Source organism: Vespula pensylvanica, chromosome 7 (assembly GCF_014466175.1).
Source record: "Vespula pensylvanica isolate Volc-1 chromosome 7, ASM1446617v1, whole genome shotgun sequence".
NCBI lineage: Eukaryota > Metazoa > Arthropoda > Insecta > Hymenoptera > Vespidae > Vespula > Vespula pensylvanica.
Genome location: NC_057691.1, coordinates 2,324,721 through 2,344,208, shown reverse-complemented (window position 1 = coordinate 2,344,208; position 19,488 = coordinate 2,324,721). Strand labels below are relative to the sequence as shown.

At 34.6% G+C, this 19,488-nt stretch overlaps 2 protein-coding genes across 4 annotated transcripts in view; one reads left to right on the top strand and one right to left on the bottom strand.

Moving 5' to 3' along the window:
• Window positions 1–19,488, top strand: part of LOC122630744 (cAMP-specific 3',5'-cyclic phosphodiesterase, isoforms N/G) — a 315,403-nt gene that overhangs the window by 79,095 nt on the left and 216,820 nt on the right. Inside the window, exon 2 of one of the 3 annotated variants that reach the window (XM_043815584.1) lies at window positions 5,311–5,544. The exons of the other annotated variants lie outside the window; for them this stretch is intronic. Coding sequence (XP_043671519.1) covers window positions 5,462–5,544 — 83 coding nt within the window. The 5' untranslated portion in view covers window positions 5,311–5,461. The remainder of the gene's footprint in view (window positions 1–5,310; window positions 5,545–19,488) is intronic. 3 annotated transcript variants of the gene reach the window in all.
• On the bottom strand, window positions 9,225–11,898 carry LOC122630450 (probable serine/threonine-protein kinase kinX). The gene is made up of 5 exons (XM_043814944.1): window positions 11,871–11,898; window positions 11,665–11,798; window positions 10,917–11,469; window positions 9,378–10,684; window positions 9,225–9,305 (listed from the first exon to the last, which is right to left on the bottom strand). Exons 1-5 carry the CDS (start codon window positions 11,896–11,898, stop codon window positions 9,225–9,227), a joined length of 2,103 nt encoding a protein of 700 aa, XP_043670879.1.

Below are 19,488 nucleotides of genomic sequence, written 5' to 3'. Positions count from 1 at the left end.
TTGTTATCACATTATTTTATTACATTATAATATTATGCAGTTAAAAATATATGATTTCATATAAGAAAACACAGTTCTCTTTCAAATGTCCTTCACGCGTCCATCTACAAATAAATTTATTACTGCTATATTATGATCTCCGTAATATACGACATTTGTAAGCGAAGTTTTTCCATATTTCTAAAAAGAACAGAGATATTCAAGATGATAAAAATTATTGCCCCATCCTATATATTTGCAGCTTGACATACGCATATATACATTTATATAAACCATCTTAGTGTTTATACATGTATATGTGCATATGGTGTCCATATATATATGTACAGATGAAAATTCGTCGAGTTTATGAAAGATATTGAATTTATTAATATCGTAAACTAAATATTACTTTCTGCTTGATGTTATATGATTATACTATCGAGAGGATCGGAGACGAGAAATTAGTTGTTTTATTCGAAGAAGAGGACTTTAATTTTTATGCTTTAATGTAAAAAGTATGGTGGAAATAACAGGTGGTTGTTCGTAAGACAAAAACGATGAGATAGAGATAGAGATAGAGATAGAAAGAGAGAGAGAGAGAGAGAGAGAGAGAGAGAGAGAGAGAGAGAGAGAAAAGTGAGATAAAAAACGGAAGGTAAAATATGTTTAACTTTACATAAGGTCACATTCGCGATAACAGCGTAATTTCAACGGGTGCTTCTTTAGCAACGTAATCTAAATTGAAGGTTATATAGATTATGAATGAGCCGAGTCGAAGGAAAAAAACGTTCTTTTTTTCGTCCAAAGTATCTCTCACATCATAAAGCACGAAGCATATTCATTTGTATTCACATGCATAGTTAGTAGAAAATCTAATTTATGCTGCTAAAGTAACTCTTTCGTTAGCTACCATCTCTACGTTATATATATTTTTTTCTTTTTTCTTTTTTTTTTTTTTATAAATAGTTGCTTCTCTCTTTTTCTCTTTTTCTCGTCGTCGATTTAATACGTTTCATCTTTCATCTTTGAATTTAACTTTTTCACCTTTAACTTGGACTTTCCGCTTTATACCTCGTTATCTTTGAAATTACATTGAACCTTGAAGATCACGGTTTTTGTAAATAAGATCAAAATCAAAACTCGACGACTTGCCGGTATCGAATTAATTCGAAAAGGTCGACCCTCTCGGTAAGTTGAATATTAATTTTAGTTAGGTGTGACTTTTTTTCCTTTCTCAACGAAAAGGTCAAAAGTCAAGAAAAAAATTATTTTTCCCATTGGATTTCTGCACAAAAAAAGAAATGGTTCTTGTTACTTATCCCCGCGATGTATTTGCCTCAGTCGTATTTCGTTTCGGTCAAAGAACTTCTAACTATTTCTCTCTTTCTCTCTGCTTCTTTTCTAGAACTTACGTAAGCAGAAACTATTTTAACTTGTAATAATGTCGGACAGAGATATTTCGAGAAATATGCAAGAAGAACTAGAGTAGTTCTATGAGAAAATTTTTTTTTAGATGATTAAATGCGTAGGATTATATATGACATTTGATATATACTTACATAAAATACGATACGTATGTTTGAATAGAAAAAAAAAAAAAAAAAAAAAAGAAAGAAAGAGAAAAAAAGAGGATTCGATTATTCTTGTTTATCCTTATCGAAAGTTTTACGAGATTGTATGGACGAGATGAATCGAATTGACAGTAAATACTCGTTATATAAAGAAATAGAGTAATATGGTTTTTATGGATTCCTATAAAAGTTTATTGCTACAAACGCATGAAATTTAGCATTCTAGTAAACAGAAGTTTTTCGTTGAAATTGTACATATGTACGTATGTATTATTTGTGTAACATATACATGTATCAGTATGTAATTAAGCTATACGTTCCGACAGAAGCTTTTTCGTTGTACGAAAACAAATTGTAACTAATCAACCGACTGACGGCTTTTGTGGGGATAAGATATGTTTCTATTTTCGCTAGTTTAACGTTTAATTGGTGTAGCGTTTCCCGACGGAACAATTTGTCTCTTTATTTTATAGTGCTTCTGATTAAGTTAACATAGAAACTACGGAAAGCTTATAAATTGAATCGTTTCGGAAGATTTGTTGATTTATTGCAACAATTTTTGACGTCGTTGTTTCTATCTTATTTTATTTCATTTTATTTTATTATATTTTATTTTATTTGTTAACAATTGAGTATATAGTCGTTTGTAATTTGAAACGATGTATAAAAAAAAAACCCATGGATAAACCTGAAAATAACAAGTCGTTAATCTCATTGTTAACAACGTATTGAAATATTGAAATATTATCCGCTCGTTCTCTCTGTTTAATTAATACGATAAAATTCGTAATTACCACATAAAATCAATGGAAAAGTAGCTTGTATAAATTTCATAACGATGTATAATTTATGATCGATCTCGCTAACGTATTAAACTAAATTTATTTTAAATTATGCGACACAATTGGTATTCTATTTGCAGTTACTATTTGCTTTGTTACGTCGAATAGGAGTCATGCATAGGCATACGTCGTGATTACGCATATTGGCTTGTACGCATTTACATTATTCCCGTGTACTTAGATGAATATCGAGAACGTCCACAGGAATAAGTAAGATTAAAATTCCAATGATATATTGAAATATAATAGAGATCTATTATAGATTTACATACATTTCATTCGTACGCGTTCGCGTTTCAAAATTAGCTTACGTTTAATATGCAAATTTTCGACTTGATCGTTTCTAGATAAAAAGCATGATTTTCATTTCTTCAAAAGTATTTCAAGTATATTAGATACATAACTTCTATCAAGTTCCGTAATTGAGAAGAATATTTTATGAAGAAAATTATAGGAAAATGCCGATAATATCTCATAGATCGATATTTGTCGAGCTTTTATGAACACTTTAAAACTGTTCACCACTATTTGCTAGCAGTACATTCGACTTCAGCGACAGATATGAACAAAATATGAACTATAAACGTAATGGGAGAAACATTATCCCTATCATGTGCCTATTGCATCGATATATAAGCTTGTATAATTTATATCACTCTCATTCGTAATCAAAATAATCGAGTTAGTATATCGTACAGAAATAATTGTATGTAATACAAATTGTAGTACGATTTGATAATAGAAACATTTGTTTAAGAAGTTTTATTTTTGTGCATAAACTCTCGTCGATTTTTAACGCAGTTTTTTTTTTTCTTATAATAAAAAATAAAGCTTTTTCAACAGTTCGAAACAGTCGTGTTCTCGTTTGAACTTTCATCTTTTAAAACGAGACCTTTTTCATCAAAATCGTTCGATACTTGCGTCACTACTCGTTGTTGGCATAAAGCATTATGAAACTGGAGATTATGAACAGTTTTGAATAATCGAAAGTTCGATTTTAACCAAACTATCCACATAATGTCGTGCATATTTTACGTACGTTTTTCAAACTTTGATCGTAGCTTTTTACATATAATATAAAATACAGTGCGATTTGCTCCACGAATATTATTTTTTAGGAATATTCATAAACTCTTTTTTCACGAAGGAACGATCTAGTAATTTTTACGATATTCCGGATATATCTTTTAATATTTATCTAAATGATACGAAATGCAAATTGGAGATGAAAAGAGAAGCATAATATTTATGGGAACCAAATGATGTAAATACAAGGTGAACGACGATCTTTCAATTAGTTATTGTTTTGTTATTGTTACTCGGATAAAGAGAAAAACGAATGAAATTTCATAGTAGAAACAAAGTAGGTTATAACGTGCTCAAATCAAATTGCGTTTGGGACGATTGAAAAATTGAATATTCCTATCGTGTATGGGTATCGACCCTTCTCTAGAAAGAGGGAAGATAGATAGATAGATGGATAGAGATATAGATAGAGAGAGAAAGAGAGAGACACGTAGAATATACGTAAAAGGACTTCTTAGTCAGACGAAGAAGAAAAAGTATGCCCTACGGTGTATTCTTTATTTCAGTCGCATTTTTATTTGTCACGTGGATATATACACAAAATTTTATATTTTCTTTTTCATATTCCTTTTTCGTAGATATACACGATCGACGTTATCTCTCGTATAAGATTTTTTCGAACGATTCAAAAGGGATTTAGATAGAAAAAGAGAGAGAGAGAAAAGGAGAGAGAGAGAGAGAGAGAAATAGATCGATTTTATGCAAAATATAAAATATTTCTCGATTTTGTTGTAACATTGACTTTAGATGGAAATGAAAATGGATAGGTATGATGTTATCTTGCTTCTAAGTTGAATTTGTTTGGAAGGAGGAACTAGTGTATTCTCAGATGGAGGGTGATAAAACGAAAACGTAATTATCGAGGAGAGAGAGAAGGAGTACGTAACGTTTCCTTCTTTTCTTGTTATTCGTTTGTAAGCACTGCACAGGGTATTTCTAGTCTCGAAAGATATTTTCTTCGATGCTTCTGCAACGTCTCCTCTCTCTCGTAAATACTACCAGAAGTGAACATGAGAAAGAAAGAGAGGGAGGGAGACAGAGAGACAGTGTGTGTATGTGTGTGTACGTGTGTTTAACATCACATTGCATCGTTTTATTGAATCTACGCGTTATTCATAGACATAGTTAGTTAGCTTCTACGTGTTAGATTCCAGCAAATAAAGAAGTGTTTGAATGGATCTTTTCGTGGATGTTAAGTTAACGCTATTGGAAGGCGAATTTGTACCATCCCATCTTGGCCATTACACGGATCGTTAAATTCTTTTCATTGCGAATAGTTCAAGGAAAAGAAGTGTACCAAAGGAGTGTGAACTTTTTAACGAGTCTTGTAGACCTCTAGTAACTTGCTGAAAGATTTTATTAGGACATCACATCTTTCTTTCAATAACGATATTATTAATAATAATAATACTAATAATAATAATAATAATAATAATAAAAATAACGTTAAGCCATTAGAAAATTATTCGAGAGTATATGTATTTTAATGGGAGGGAAAAAAATAAAAAAAAATAAAAAAATAAAAAAAAAAAAGACAAAACAAAACGTTCTTACAACGGATAAAGAATAAATTTTCGACAAATTCTTCGGACCTGACGTATCGCGATTATCTATATTATTAATAAAAAAAAAAAAAAAAAAAACATTCAGGAAAGAAACAAATTCGACGATGGACAAAGGACACTCTCCTTTCCGGGTATTTTGAAAATTTGGTAGCCAAGAAAATCGACGAATGGGATTGCTTAAACGTGGAACACGTTCCTTTCTTTTTCTTTCTCTTCTTCTTTTCTTTCGGGGTTCTTCCTCTTTCGTGACAGTTGGTTTTACAGGCCATACCAGAAGAAATCACCGACGCCGAGTGGCGGCGGAGGTGGTGGTAGCAGAACGGGTTGGCGTTCTCGCAGGAGCGTCACTACAGCGGGTGCCCCAGGGCACCAGCACCACGTGATTGCCACTGCTGCTGCAACGGCGCAAGCTAGGATGCAGGCCGAACAGGGGAGTATCGGCGAGCTCAGGGGTTACCACAATCTGCGATCGCGCAGACATACTTTGGCGAACGTACGGTGAGTCGAAGATATCTTACTCCTTATCGAAGGAGGATGGAAGAGAAAAAAGAGAACAATTTCTCTATTTTATGTACGTCATCTATCATCTTTTAAGCAGGGGGATGATAGTGAAAAGGAGGGGACAAGTAATGGGATGATCTCGTTCTTCTCGTTTAGAACTTTATTATCTTTTATTCAGACATGGATTTTCTTGAACCAAATGTAAATCCGTGAAAGAATTTCCTGTTCAATTTTCCGCACATGATGCATTATTGTTATTGTTATTGTTGTTGTTATGTAGATTATTCTTTCTCTATAATCATAATTTTAAAGTAACTAACTTTTAGAATCTATTTGATATTCTTCGTCTTATCTTTTCATTCTTTCTTTTCTTTTCTTTCTTTTCTTTCCTTTTCTTTTCTTTTCTTTTCTTTTCTTTTCTTTTCTTTTCTTTTCTCTTCATTTCATTTTATTTCATTTCATTTCATTTCATTTCATTTCCTTTTCTATGCTATTCTATTCTATTCTGTTCTATTCTATTTTATTCTATTCTATTCTATTCGTCTCCTTTAGGTCGTCAAATGAAATGCTTTCATTATTCGAATTCTTACGTCAAATGAATCGGTTTAATGCCTTCTTAAAGATCACATTACTCTTTCTTTCTTCTGTCGTTCGCTATAACGTGCATGGTTGGTTCATTGGATGATCTACCTTATTATATTATATAGTTAACGAAGCGTATTATCTGCCGAGATATTCTCAGGCAATATTTTATTATTTTTGGATCGTCGTAAGTCGCAAGTCATAATTCTTCGCAACCACAAATTTCTCGTTTCCACAATCGACCGCTCTGAGTTCTTTCTATTTTCGTACAAATACAATCCGTGGAACAATCGAATTCCTTTGTATCCTTTATTTCTTTAGTTTTTGCCAAGTTACATTTTATTAATTTATCCTGATACATAGTTCTATCGACTTTTTTTTCGTCTTGTTTTCCTTCGTAGTTATTACGTATTTTAGGTTTGGGCATCTTCGCCAAGCAAGATTGATCTTTTTTCTCGGATTTGTAAATCTTTTTCTTACTTTTGCTACTCGATGTCGAACAAGTACATATTCCTTGATCGCAAACTTGTTTAATGCCTTTAGAAACTTTAGGAGGAGTACAGGAAGTGCAAGTTTGTAATTTTTCTGTAATATTAGATTTCAATGTTTTATCTTTCAATGTCCTTTCGTCTTGCGTAGTTTGATCTACTTTTGGAACGTTCGTTTTCAAATTTTTCAAGAGCGAACGATTACAGTGTTTATCGGGCGTACGAGAAGAAATATTATCTTTTCCACAAACGCAACAATTGCATTTGTCTATTCCATTCAACTTTTTCTGACTGTAATTTATCGATCTGATTTCCTTTTCTTCTGTACTTAAATCAATTTTTAAAGATTTTAAAATGTTCGACAGTAAACGTTGTTTTTCACTTGAAATGAAGTTGGGTGCCGTTGACGTTTGAGAACTTACATGGGAACAAGGAAAAGCCGATTTATTTTTCGGTCTCTTTTGCCAATGCATTTTTCTCGATGATATTTCGGGATCGCTTAATTTTGTCGATTTTTGTTCCGTTGTTTTTATTTTCATAGTTTGAACGGTCCTGGTTTGAGTGCCTTTGTGAATGACCGTCTGAACGATTTCAGTCTTGTTGATAATAATTTGCATTGGCGGTAGCATCATTGGTGGCTGTAAAGAAATAATTTAAACATTAAACGATAAGTATAGCGTAGAAACTAAAGTTGAAAAAGTTGGAAATTAGTTATATTTATTTACCGGAATTTTCTCGGGTTTTTTACACACACAAGGTATCATCTCCTTCGCGACTATAAGCTCCTCCGGCGGTTCTTCCTTTATTTCTTCTATATCCGCCACAGCTAAATATGGGGTTGCCACAATTTTAGGATCGATCGGTACTTTAGGTTTTTCCTTGATTTCGTCTTCTTTAACCCTAGGAGGTTCTACTTCCTCTATCACTTCTACTGGTATTTCCTCTTTTATTTCTTCTACCTCTTCTATAGGTTTTACTTCTTCTATTTCTTCTACCTTCTCTAATATTTCTACTTCTATTTTTTTTACCACTTCCACTGATTCTATTTCTTCAGCTTCTTCTGGTTCTACTTCCGCCACTTCTTCAACTTTTTCTGGCTTTACTTCTGCCACTTCTTCAACTTCTTCTGGCTCTACTTCTGCCACTTCTTTAACTTCTTCTGGCTCTACTTCTGCCACTTCTTCAACTTCTTCTGGCTCTACTTCTGCCACTTCTTCAACTTCTTCTGGCTCTACTTTTGCCACTTCTTCAACTTCTTCTGGTTCTACTTCCACTATTTCTTTTGGTTCTACTTCTATTTCTTCTGGTTCTACTTTCCTTATTTCTTCCGGTTCTACTTCTGCTACTTCTTCTACTTCTTCTGGTTCCACTTCTGCTACTTCTTCAACTTCTTCTGGCTCTACTTCTGCCACTTCTTCAACTTCTTCTGGCTCTACTTTTGCCACTTCTTCAACTTCTTCTGGTTCTACTTCTGCTACTGCTTCTACTTTTGGTTCTACTTCTTCTACTTCTGTTTCTATTACTTCTTCTATTTCCGGTCCTTCTTTCAATATCGTTTCTAACACTTCCTCTTCCATTTCCTTTGGTTTATTTTCTACCAGGATTTCATTCGTTACTTCTATCTCTTCTACACTCTCTTCGTCGTATTTATATGTTTTCGCGATTTTCTCTTCTAATGAGAACTCTTCTAACGTTTCCACATCGACAAGTATTTCTTTGGGAACTTCCTCCTCCTCCACTTCTATCTCCAACGAAGGTTCGATCATTTCTTTTTCGATCTCGGTTATAGGTAAAACTTCCGGTTTTAATTCCTCTTTTTCTACCTCAGCAACGGTGACTTCCGTTTCGTCTTCCGTCACTTTCTCTATTAAATTTTCGATAATTTCATCTTCAACATTAAGTTTTTCCTGCATAGGAACTACTTGTTTAAGTTCCGTTTCTTCGGTTATATCCTTGTCAATATCATCCGTAGATATTATATTTTCCTCCTCCTTCTCGTCGACTGATTTTTGAATAGGTAATATTATTTTTGTTTCATCTTCTATATTCTCTTTTTCTTTTATCTCTTCGTCTACCACAATATCTTTTTCAATATCATCTACTTTCGTTGGTGGAACCTTGTCATATTCTATTTCAGGTTCTTTAATTGGAACGTCAGCATCCTTTATTATCTCTTCCTTGGGTTTCTCAAAAGTAACATTTGGTTCATCAGCCTCTAACAGAGGTTCTACCATTAATTCAACGTTATCTTCGACCACAGCTTCCTTGTCAACTATCGTAGGTATTTCTTCTTTGACTTCTTCGACCTTTTCTAATTTTGGCAAAATTGTTTGTTCTGGTATCATTTCATTTTTCTCTATTGTCGGTTCTGCAGGTATTACATTCTCTTTCATTTCAGGCACAACTTCTTTCATTGGTTTTTTTCCGACTGCTTCCACTTCGATCATTAATTTTAATGTTATTTCAGAGGTCATTTTTTCGTCGATCTAATCACAAAGTTCAGTCATTATGTCGCAATCGATTGATTAATCAATGCATATATAACGAATCGTTATCAAATGTATTTACTTTGTTATTTTCAAATTTATATATTCTTTTTATTAAATTTTATCTTACCCCTGCGTACTCTCCAATCTCTTCGATCAAAGTATTTATATCGAGTTTTACGACGGAGCACGTAGAACATCTCTGAAAAATTGTTAAAAGTTTTAATCGTTTGACATTTGTTTATAATTGAACAGAGTAGAAAGTTATACGAACTGATATGACCAAGCCAATCGATTCAACGGTATCGAACCATGATCGAAGTTTATCCAATGGTACATTGACACTGTCCTTATCGATTATACCTTCAAGTATCGGTGTTCTAATTTTTCTTTCAGTTTCTTCGGGTTGTCTTATATCTCTGTCGATTTCTTTGTCATCGATTGGTTCTTTTACTGCTTCTTTTGTATCGTCGATAGGATGAACGGCTTTTTTAAAAACTATTGGAGAAAGATCAGGTTCTTCGTCCATATCAGGTTCCTGCCAATCTTCGTAGCATTCGTACTCTGGACTGCATACACCGTAATCATCGTCGGCATATAATTCGTCTAGAGATCCCAACATCGCTAAGTACTGGTGGATCGCGTCTATTTTCTTCAGTTCGGTGGGTTCAGTTGGTTTCTCAATATCAATGCCCACGTGTGGCTCCATAGGTTCACTTGGTTCCTCAGCATCGACAATCGCTTCTGCATCCTCTGGCTCCCCAAGTGCGGTTGATTCCTCAGCATCGACAATCGCTTCTTCTTCCCCTAGCTCTATAAGTTCGGTTGGTTCCTCAGCATCGGCAATCGCTTCTTCATCCTCTGGCTCTATAAGTTCGGTTGGTTCCTCAGCGTCGACAATCGCTTCTTTATCCTCTGGCTCTATAAGTTCGGTTGGTTCCTCAGCATCGACAATTGCTTCTTCATCCTCTGGCTCTATAAGTTCGGTTGGTTTCTCAGCATCGATAATCTCTTCTTCACTCTTTGGTCTTACAATGCTCACTTCTTTATCCTCAACATCAACTTTCATAAGAATCTCCTTATCGAGAACGTCATTTTCTTTTTCAATGGCCTTGTCCGCGATTTTTGGCCTGATTCCAACCATTTTATCCGTAGTTTTTGCGAAATCGTCCTCGCTACCCGTAATCCTCTCGATTCTTTCCACGCTCACGTATTTCGTCAATTCGGCTTTGCATAGGGCCATCCTTGCCCTTAACTTTTCGAGTTCGTCCTCAAGTTCGGATATACGAGACGCCAACTGTTGATTCGTTTCGGTTTTCGCATCCAGTTGTTCTTGCAAGGCGCTCAATGTATCAGCGGTGTCCCCTTCCATCTTCGACCACATTTCGTCGGCATGTTGAAGTGTTCTCATATAAGTTTCCTCTCGGCGTTCCAAATCGGCGATCTGCTTCTTCATCGTCAATTCATTTTCAGCTAGTTGTCGAAGATGAGCCAAACACTCGACGTCACTTGCCTTGATCGAATCTACGCTGTTTACTCCGCTAAGCCATCTTTCGCGACACTGTATATCACCGCATTCGCCTATCGAAAGGAATTCTTAAGGTGATATCTCTCTATTTCTTATACACGCACACACAAACACACACTCTCTCTCTCTCTCTCTCTCTCTCTCTCTCTCTCTCACTCACTCACTCACTCGCACATACATACACACATACGCACGCTCATTCTATCTAGTTTTCTTTCTCCCTACTCGACTTTTTTTATTTATTTATTTTTTATTTCCTAATCTGATCACCTGACTCGCAGAAACCAGTTATATCCTCCTCGTTCACCTTCTTTAACGCCTCTTTCAATTTCTTCGCTTCGTTCGTCAAACGTTCGATCTTCTCCTTACGTTCCTTTTGAATTCTCTTAGCATCCTCTAACTTCTCCCTACGTTCTTTCAGCTTGACTTCCTTCTCCAACCATAGTAACCTGGCCTCATCGAGTCTCCTCTGAGCTGCCTTCCTCTCTGCTTCTATCTCACGTACCCGGCAATCATAATGTCGACTCGGTGTACTCGGACAATATACCTCACCAGCCGCTGGAGTTCGAAATTGTTTCTCCATAAGACGGTGAAGATTTGGTACTGGAGCACCCTGAGACATACGTTCCCATACGTTCCAGACCATGACAGCTGGCATCGAACATTCTAATACATCAAGACGCTGTCGAAGATTTCCTTCGCGTTTTTCTAACTCTTCCTTCTTCGATTCTCGTTTTCCTAAAATCTCACGAAATTTTCGATTGCTATGACCAAATCTTTTTTTCTCTTGTCTAGGTTTTTTCTTTTTATCTTCCTCCTCTTCCTCCTCTTCCTCTTCTTTCTCCTCCTCTTTTTCCTCCTTCTCTTCCTCCTCCTCCTCTTCTTCCTTCTCCTCCTTTTCCTCCTCCTCCTCCTCCTCTTCCTTCTCCTCCTCCTCCTCCTCCTCCTCCTCCTCCTCCTCCTCCTCCTCCTCTTCCTCTTCCTTCAATTCATCTTTGTCGTCGAGCAATTCACTTTCTTTTTTCAACGATACGTCTTCCACATTTTTCGGTGATTCGATTTCTTCATTATCGTCTATTTCTTCCTTATCATTATTTATTTTCTCTTCGTCTTCGTCAACGGTTAAATACGTTTCATCTTCGACCCTGACATCCTCTTCTTCGGGTTCTGGGAACAAACTCACAACGTTCGACTGTTCATCTGCAAACGATTCTCCTTTATACGTAATTAAACTCTTACCTTCTTGGTCGATCTCGTCATCTTCCATTTCTTCGTTTATTTTTCTAATTCAAAAATCAAATTATCAGGATCGCTAAGCGCGTTGCCCTTTCCATTAAGGAGCACGTCAAATTTCATCGTTCCTTCTCAAACGTAAATTAATCGATGAAAGGTCGGCCTTGATTATACCCCATTAAATTATAATTTTTCGTTTCGTCGAAAAATATAATCGAGCGCATTATTTTTATGAAGAAAATCGTGTGAACGCGTTCGTCCTTCGATAATAATATTTCGCCTCATCGATACAGTAGATATGTGATGTAGATATTGTTCAAGAAAATCACGGGATTCGTTCGCGTGATTCTTCTCAGCTGGAATTTGGTTTGGCCAAAATCTTTTGAAAACTATCTCGAATTTTGCGATATATCGAACGATGCTCTTTCGAGTTCGATGACATGATGTTACTAGCTTCTCTCGAAGCAATAGTCATTTCCTATTTCTCTTTTTCTTTATTTTCATCTTCTTTTTTCTTTCTTTTTTTTTTTCTTTTTCTTTTTAAGATCGTGAAAAAAAAATCGCGCGTATGAACGATCTTTTAATGTTCCAGGATAATATATTTACTATCAACATTAGAAGATCTATGTATGTTTCTATGTACTTATACGTGCCATGATAAAAATATCTGCAAATTTAACGAAACATCTCCTGGCTCCTTAAACGGAAGCTTTTCAAATATGAGTTTCTCGTTTATTTTTTACTTTCATCGTTCTGTAGACAATGGAAGAAAGTATAGTAGAATTTTCGTGGATTATTTTCGATAAAATTAGATGTAGTAAAATTAGAGGAAAGGGGGAAGGGCAAAGGTACGATCAAAGTAGTTTTTTGCGAGAAAAAATTCCTACATGTCCGAAGGCTATCGTCTTTTGTATTTCTGTTTATTTTTTGCTTTCTCTCTCTCTCTCTCTCTCTCTTTATTTATCTCTCTCTCTCTCTCTCTCTTTCTCTTTCTCTTTTTCTGTATGTCTTCCTGTCTCTTTTATATACGCTTTTTCTCCATTCAAAATTAGGACGAAATGTATACAAGTGTCTCTCGCACGGTTTACGTTTAAAGAATTAGAAAAGAGAAAATGTGAGAAAAGACTTCGAGTTTGTAATTAAATCGACGTTACCAGATTGTATGAGAAAAGGGAAATTAATATATGTGAGATAAACAAATATTGTTTCGTACGTGTGTTTGCTCAATAAAAGCTTCCCGTTTTTTTTTTATTTTTTTTATTTTTTTTTTTTGGACCATGTGATCACACATTTTTTCCTTTTCTCTTTTTGTAATAGATATCTCGCGAATAGATCTCATCGTTAATTTTATTTTCTTTGTCGTTTTTATCGCACGTTTCGTTTAATTATTTTCACATCATTATTATGAATCGTTTAATAAAACATCGAGGTATTGGATTATCTTTGAAATTTCCGAGAAGTTGATATTTAAAAAAAGTTTTTCATTCGTCGATCAAAACGTGACTACATTTCCGTTGTAATAATTTTTTTCTCGAAACATTAATTTATACTTATATTTTCTTTTTTTTTCTTTTCATTCTTTGCATTTGTCGAAATCAAAGAAGAGATATTTCGAATGTTTTAATTAAATGAGAGCATTCTGTATGTATTAATTGATATATACTACGTATAACGTTTAACGTTTAACGGATAAATTATCGAATGAAATATCGATTGGTACACCCATCTCCATTGGAGCTTACCGATAGATTGGACTTTAATGTAAATTTATTTTTCGATTACACTCAGAGTTCGGTCGACATTACCACGAAAATAAAGGTAGAAGAGATTTATATGCCGCGTTCATACGCATGGTTAAGAGGAAATGGTAATTTTAACTTGAAATACTTCTCGCTCACTTGAAAGCGAACGTTTCGTTGTTCACGCGCAGATTAACGAGATGAAAGTTTTTTTTTTTTATTTTCTTCCTTTTTTTTTCATTTTTTTCCCTTTCCTTTCTTTCTTTCATTATTTTTTTCCCCATAGTCTGTGGTAAGGGTGGAAAAAGATTCAATTACAAGGACAATGACCGAAGTCTCGAAAATTTTCTTTTCAAAGTGGATAGGATAAAAGAAACGAATAAAGCTACGAAGGATAATAGGAATGAAATAAAAATGTCGAAGTGCTTTTTAACTGCCAGGTATTTTTTTTCTTTATATTCCGTGATACATATAATACTTTGCAGAATGAAGTAGCTTTTTGAGAATATACTTCATGATAAATCCGATAGATCAGTGTGTACATCCCTGATTTTATCTTAAGCACAAAACCTATCTCAAAAGGATTTTGAACTCGATTTTTCTTCTCTCTTTCTTTCTCTTTCTTTCTTCTTATTTTCTCTTTTTATACGTCTACGCACCACCATGAACCTCGTCCGACATAGGCCTCCTCCCGTTTACACCCTCTAACAAAATCAATAGTATCGGTGTGCAGAGATTATCCTGCGTTTGACCTGACCGAGCCAAGTTGAACGAGTATAATCTATAGATAGATAGATATATAGATAGATAAATAAAAAGAACAAAAATTACCACATACGTGACCACAAATTTTATTCTCATTCGTTTCCCGAGTTAATTATGTCGTACTCACGTTCGTTATTCTGCTCCGTTCACCATGAGAAAGTTTTTCTTCTCTTTTCACCGTGAGAAGGAACAAAAAAGTATGGTTCGAGAATACGAGAAGGAATAATTAACGAACGAATCACTTTCTTGGTTTTTTCGTTCGTTAGAGAATCTTTTTGTTCTGTACATTAGCCCGTAAAGAAACTTCTTTTACCAATCTTCCTTGAAATATTTTACTTTCGAAAATGGAACTCCGAAACTTCGAATGTAAAAAAGAAAAAAAAAGAAGGGTTTGTATATAGTTTGTATTATCGTTCGAAAGTCGGTGAATCGATCGGTAGAGTCGAGCTCATCGTATATGTAAGTATTCTTCGCGCTATCTTGAAAATTTCTAAGATGTTAAAGCATATTCTGATGTTACAGAAAGAGAGCTTAGCAAAGCTAGTTCACCAACTACAGCTGCAGTATTCGCGATTCTCCGCTATTCATGAATAGCTTGAGAATAATACATGACACATACTATTTTTTCTTTCTTTCTTTCTTTCTTTCTTTCTTTCTTTCTTTCTTTTTTTTAGTCTTCTTCGCTTCAAAAGATACACATGAACGAAGGATTCGAATCGAGTCGAGTCGAGTGTTACATTATAAAAGTATTATAGAAAAAGATGAGATCGTGTCGAGACACTGAGATTAACCTTTCGGTGAAGGTTTTTACGCCTAAAAATAAGTGCACTCTTGAGAACACTTTGAATAAAATTTCTTCGGAATAACGTCGACAGATATTATTATCCTCTTGCATTTTCACGTTTATTCGACTCGTTTTAAATGGTCGACTTAATTCCGTACGAGAAAAAAAAAAGAAAAAAAAAAAAGGAAAGAAAGTGTTTCGAGGTATCTCGTATTTTTTTCTTTCGTTTCTTTTTCCTTTTTTTTCCTCCTTCTCAGTTTACAAAGTCATTATCAATCGTACAAGAAATTTCGTTGGTAGTATCAATCGTTATTATCTTTATCTCTTTCTTTCTCTAACGTTCTAAATCTCGTGCCTAAAGTTAATCTGCTGATGGGATACGTAAAGTTTCTTATCGTTAGAAGAACGATAAGAAGAAATGTAGGTAGAGTTTAAAGGGAGAAGTTTGTACGAAAGAAACGATTTGTCAGGAGTCTTATTTTATTTTTTCTTTCGTTCGTTCTTTCTTTCCTTCTTTCTTTCTTTCTTCTTCTCCTTCTTTTTCTTGGAGGAGGTTGAAAGAAAAAAAATATGTCATTACGCTTCTGTAAGAAGAAGAAATTTACAAATAGTTCGATCGGATATTCGTCTTGGAAAAATTCATTGTTATCGCTTTGTCATGTAAAACAACTGTTACAACAGAGGGATGATAAGTCTGCGATGATATCGAGACGTTGCACTTGGTGATGCAATCAAGTACGAGCTGCCTTACACTTTGCGCATAAATTAGATTAAAACGTGTACTTTGAACCGTTTATATGCCTTTCCTCCTTTCACCGAACTAATTATCGCTCGCGAATGACTCCGTGGTTTCGAGATGAAAAGATTCTCGAATTAACGACGCTTCTTCGTCTATATCCCTTTGGAGTAGGTACTTACTTCGATTACCACGAACTTGACTTATGTAATTTGTCATTGAATCAAGCTTTAATAAAGAGACAGAGAGAAAGAGAGAGGAACTAGCGACATAATTAATAATAACAATGAACTTCGTATCAATATTCTCTAACGCGATAATTTTAATAATCTGTGGCGTAATTATTTTCTTTTTAAATCCAAAGAAAAAAAAAAAAAATAAAAATATAAAAAGGAAACGTCGTTCTTGCTCGAAGAAAATGATAAATTCGCGAATCGTCTATCTAATTTTGATAATTTCTACTTAAACTTTCTAAGGCACGAAAAACGAGAGTTTTTTCTTAACTCAAATCCAGCTGGAATTCAATATTCGATTTAACTACTTGGTGTGAATTTTTAATCCTTAGAAAATGAAAGATAAAGAGAGACACCGAAATCTCAATTTCGGAAGAAAAACTTTGAAGCTTTCAAAGCACGTCGAATAATGTAACTAATTGTAACGTTTACCGTGGAATGAGAAAGGAAAAAGGAGAAAATTTCGAAAAATAGCTCAGCCAAGGTAATTTTAAAGACTATTGGAAGGTACTTTTCTCCACGGAGATTAGTTTGCTGGTTTTAGATAGATACGTTCTACTATGTACTATATCGAACAGGAACACACGTGAGTTTCTATGATTTTTTTCTTTTACAATCGTGAGAGCCATTACATTCGGGAGATCGCAATTTTCACCAAATACAGAAATGCTTCTGTTTTATGCATTCGACCTCATCACGTTGAAATCAATAAAGCAACCTCTTGCGGGACGCATGTTTCTCTCTCTCTCTCTCTCTCTCTCTCTCTCTCTCTCTCTCTCTCTCTCTCTCTCTCTCTCTCTCACTCGCATTCTTTTCTCTTTGTACGCTACCTCATATTTCATCTTTTTCCTTCTCTCTCCCTTTCTCTCTCTCTCCTTTTTTCATATTTCTTTGTCTATATCCACTCTCTTTTCCAATAACGATTTATGCTTATAAAAAGCCCACGCTCTTGGTATTTTGTTTTAATTCGAAAATTATACAAATGCTTGGGGCTTAAATTAGCGAAATGAAACTTTAAACGGTACTTTCATTCGCAATTTAACACAGAAATTTAATTATTACTTTATTGTCTATTAAATGAAACAATCGTTTTCATTCGTATTGGAAAAAGTCACGTAGACTATTTCGATTTCTTTATACGACGATTTTTAAACCATACAGGGTTTATGGATTACCCACGACGCGAGAAAATATCACGTTTCGTAGATTTACATAAGATCTTTCATACTTGAACTTTCTTATTGTGAATGTGATTTATAAATGGAGAAAAAAATCCTCTCAGACGCTTCATCTTAACTTTCCTCGACTTTTCGTCGCATAACAAATACGAAACGTCATGTGTGTCTATATTGATTTTCGAAGCAACTAGAGGCGATGAAGATATTCGATATTTATCGTTAACGAACGAAGTGACGATACTCGTCGGGTTTATCTATCATCTTTCCTTTTTTCTTGCCTTTTCTTCTCTTTTCTTCTTTTGCAGATATACGATTTCAGAAACACGAAGGGAAATCAAATTTTTATTGGTTTTTCAAACGAATTTTATATTCTTTTGTTCCTATACTATATACCTGTATAGATTTATATTCTTTGATTTCGTAAAACCTTTATCAAAAAAAAAAAAAAAAGAAAAAAAAACGAAAAGGAAAAGGGAAAAGGAAAAAAATAAAGACGCAAGTAAAAAAAAAAGAAAGTTTTTAAATAAAAAGTTTAGGAGCCAACGGAGACGTTAGAAAATATTCTAGACAGTTCGAAGAGAGATCGTGAAATATTTATCCATATGCTTTTTACGCTTGTATAATATCATCATATATAAGTCTCTTCGAAGATATATTTTATAGTTCTCGCAATGGCATTGACGTAAACGGTGCTTACCTCCGAGCTTATGTAGGTTAGCAGTGACGTCACAGAACGCCTTGTCACACGGCCGAGTGAAATAAGCAACAATGATTCCGAGCTATCAAGGGTTCCAAAGGTCATTGACATCATAGGGATTTCTTCCGGTCTGTGATAGTTTTAGTGAAAATCCAAGGAGTTTATAGTTCTGCCCTTTTCTCTCTCTCTCCTTCTCTTTTTTGCTTTCTCTTTTTTCTTTCTCTCTCTTTTTTTTTTATTAAAACATTCGCAAAATTTTTGATAATTTCGAACACTCGAATACTTTCGAATCGATTCGATAACAAAAAGCTTTCTTTCTATATCGATGCTCTGTTTCTCTACATCAAAAAAAAAAAAAAGAATCGATTTACATCGATCTTTTTTTCGTTCCAAGAAAAAAAGTCTATCGCTGAAAATCTATCGCGATATCGACAGTTTCTACTAAAGTGTCAAGTCGTTAAATCATTATACTTTTTTCACTTTTATATCATTCCTTCGTACATTCGTCCACGTCGATTTTGAAAATGTTGAAAATGTTGAGGAGAAAAAAGAAAATGTAAAAATAAAGCAACGATCGTACTACTTTTGTTCGTTGTGTACTTAAGTCGACGATGGACGATCGAACATTTTTTGCAAACCGAAAATTCAATATTTTCCCCTCGAATACTATACTGTCACCTTCGAATTGATTATTATATTTATTCTTTTCACATATACGCACGCGCGAACGCCCACGCGTATCATAGCTTCTCGTGGCATGGTGAGGAGGTGGGAGGAGAATGGTTGGTGGTGGTAGTAGTAGTAGTGATAGTGGTAGTAGTGATTTTCGTAAATACTCCCGAACAATCAACAATAATTTGCAAGGCGAGAGTAAATAGATAGTGAACGTGACGCTGTTCTCGCGTCACATTCCTTGATTGCACACAATCCGGGTGTATATATATATATATATCGTTCATCGCACATGTGTGTATTTTAGCTTTTTTCTTTCTCTTTATTATTATTATTATTTTTCTTTTTCTAATCCCACGTTGTATTTATTTTAACGTAGATTTTATCGATGGTACCCACGCGTTGATTCGGACAATCCGATAATTTCGAACCGTCCGATTACATCCCGTATTTTAAACGTACACACATATATATATACATATATACTTTTGATATCGATCTTTGAAATTATTTATTTTTACGATTTCGTCCTTTATCAAGATAAAGAGATTAATCATTCCCAAATGGAATTGTACAAACAAAAGCCGAGATTGTTATAAGATTTTTAATTAGGATTTACGATATCTTGTTACAACATGAAGACGACAATGTTGCTTTAACGAGATTCGAGTAACGATCTATCCTTTGTTGCTATCATGTAATATTCAAAGTTCTTGTAGTAGGAGTTAGACGAGAAGGAGGAGGAGGAGTTGGAGGTGGAGATGGTGAAAGAGGGGAAAGAGGAGGAAGAGGAGCACGCTTAGGTGGATCGATAATTCGC

Bases quoted from the DNA above. Each gene is read 5' to 3' on its own strand.
- LOC122630450 (XM_043814944.1), bottom strand. From the start codon at position 11,898: ATGGAAGATGACGAGATCGACCAAGAAG. The intron at 11,470-11,664 runs GTATCGTTGAAA...GAGGAGGAGAAA, and splicing joins CACCGAAAAATGTGGAAGAC to GAAGAGGAAGAGGAGGAAGA. The intron at 9,306-9,377 runs GTTCGTATAACT...ACAATTTTTCAG, and splicing joins CGATTGGCTTGGTCATATCA to AGATGTTCTACGTGCTCCGT.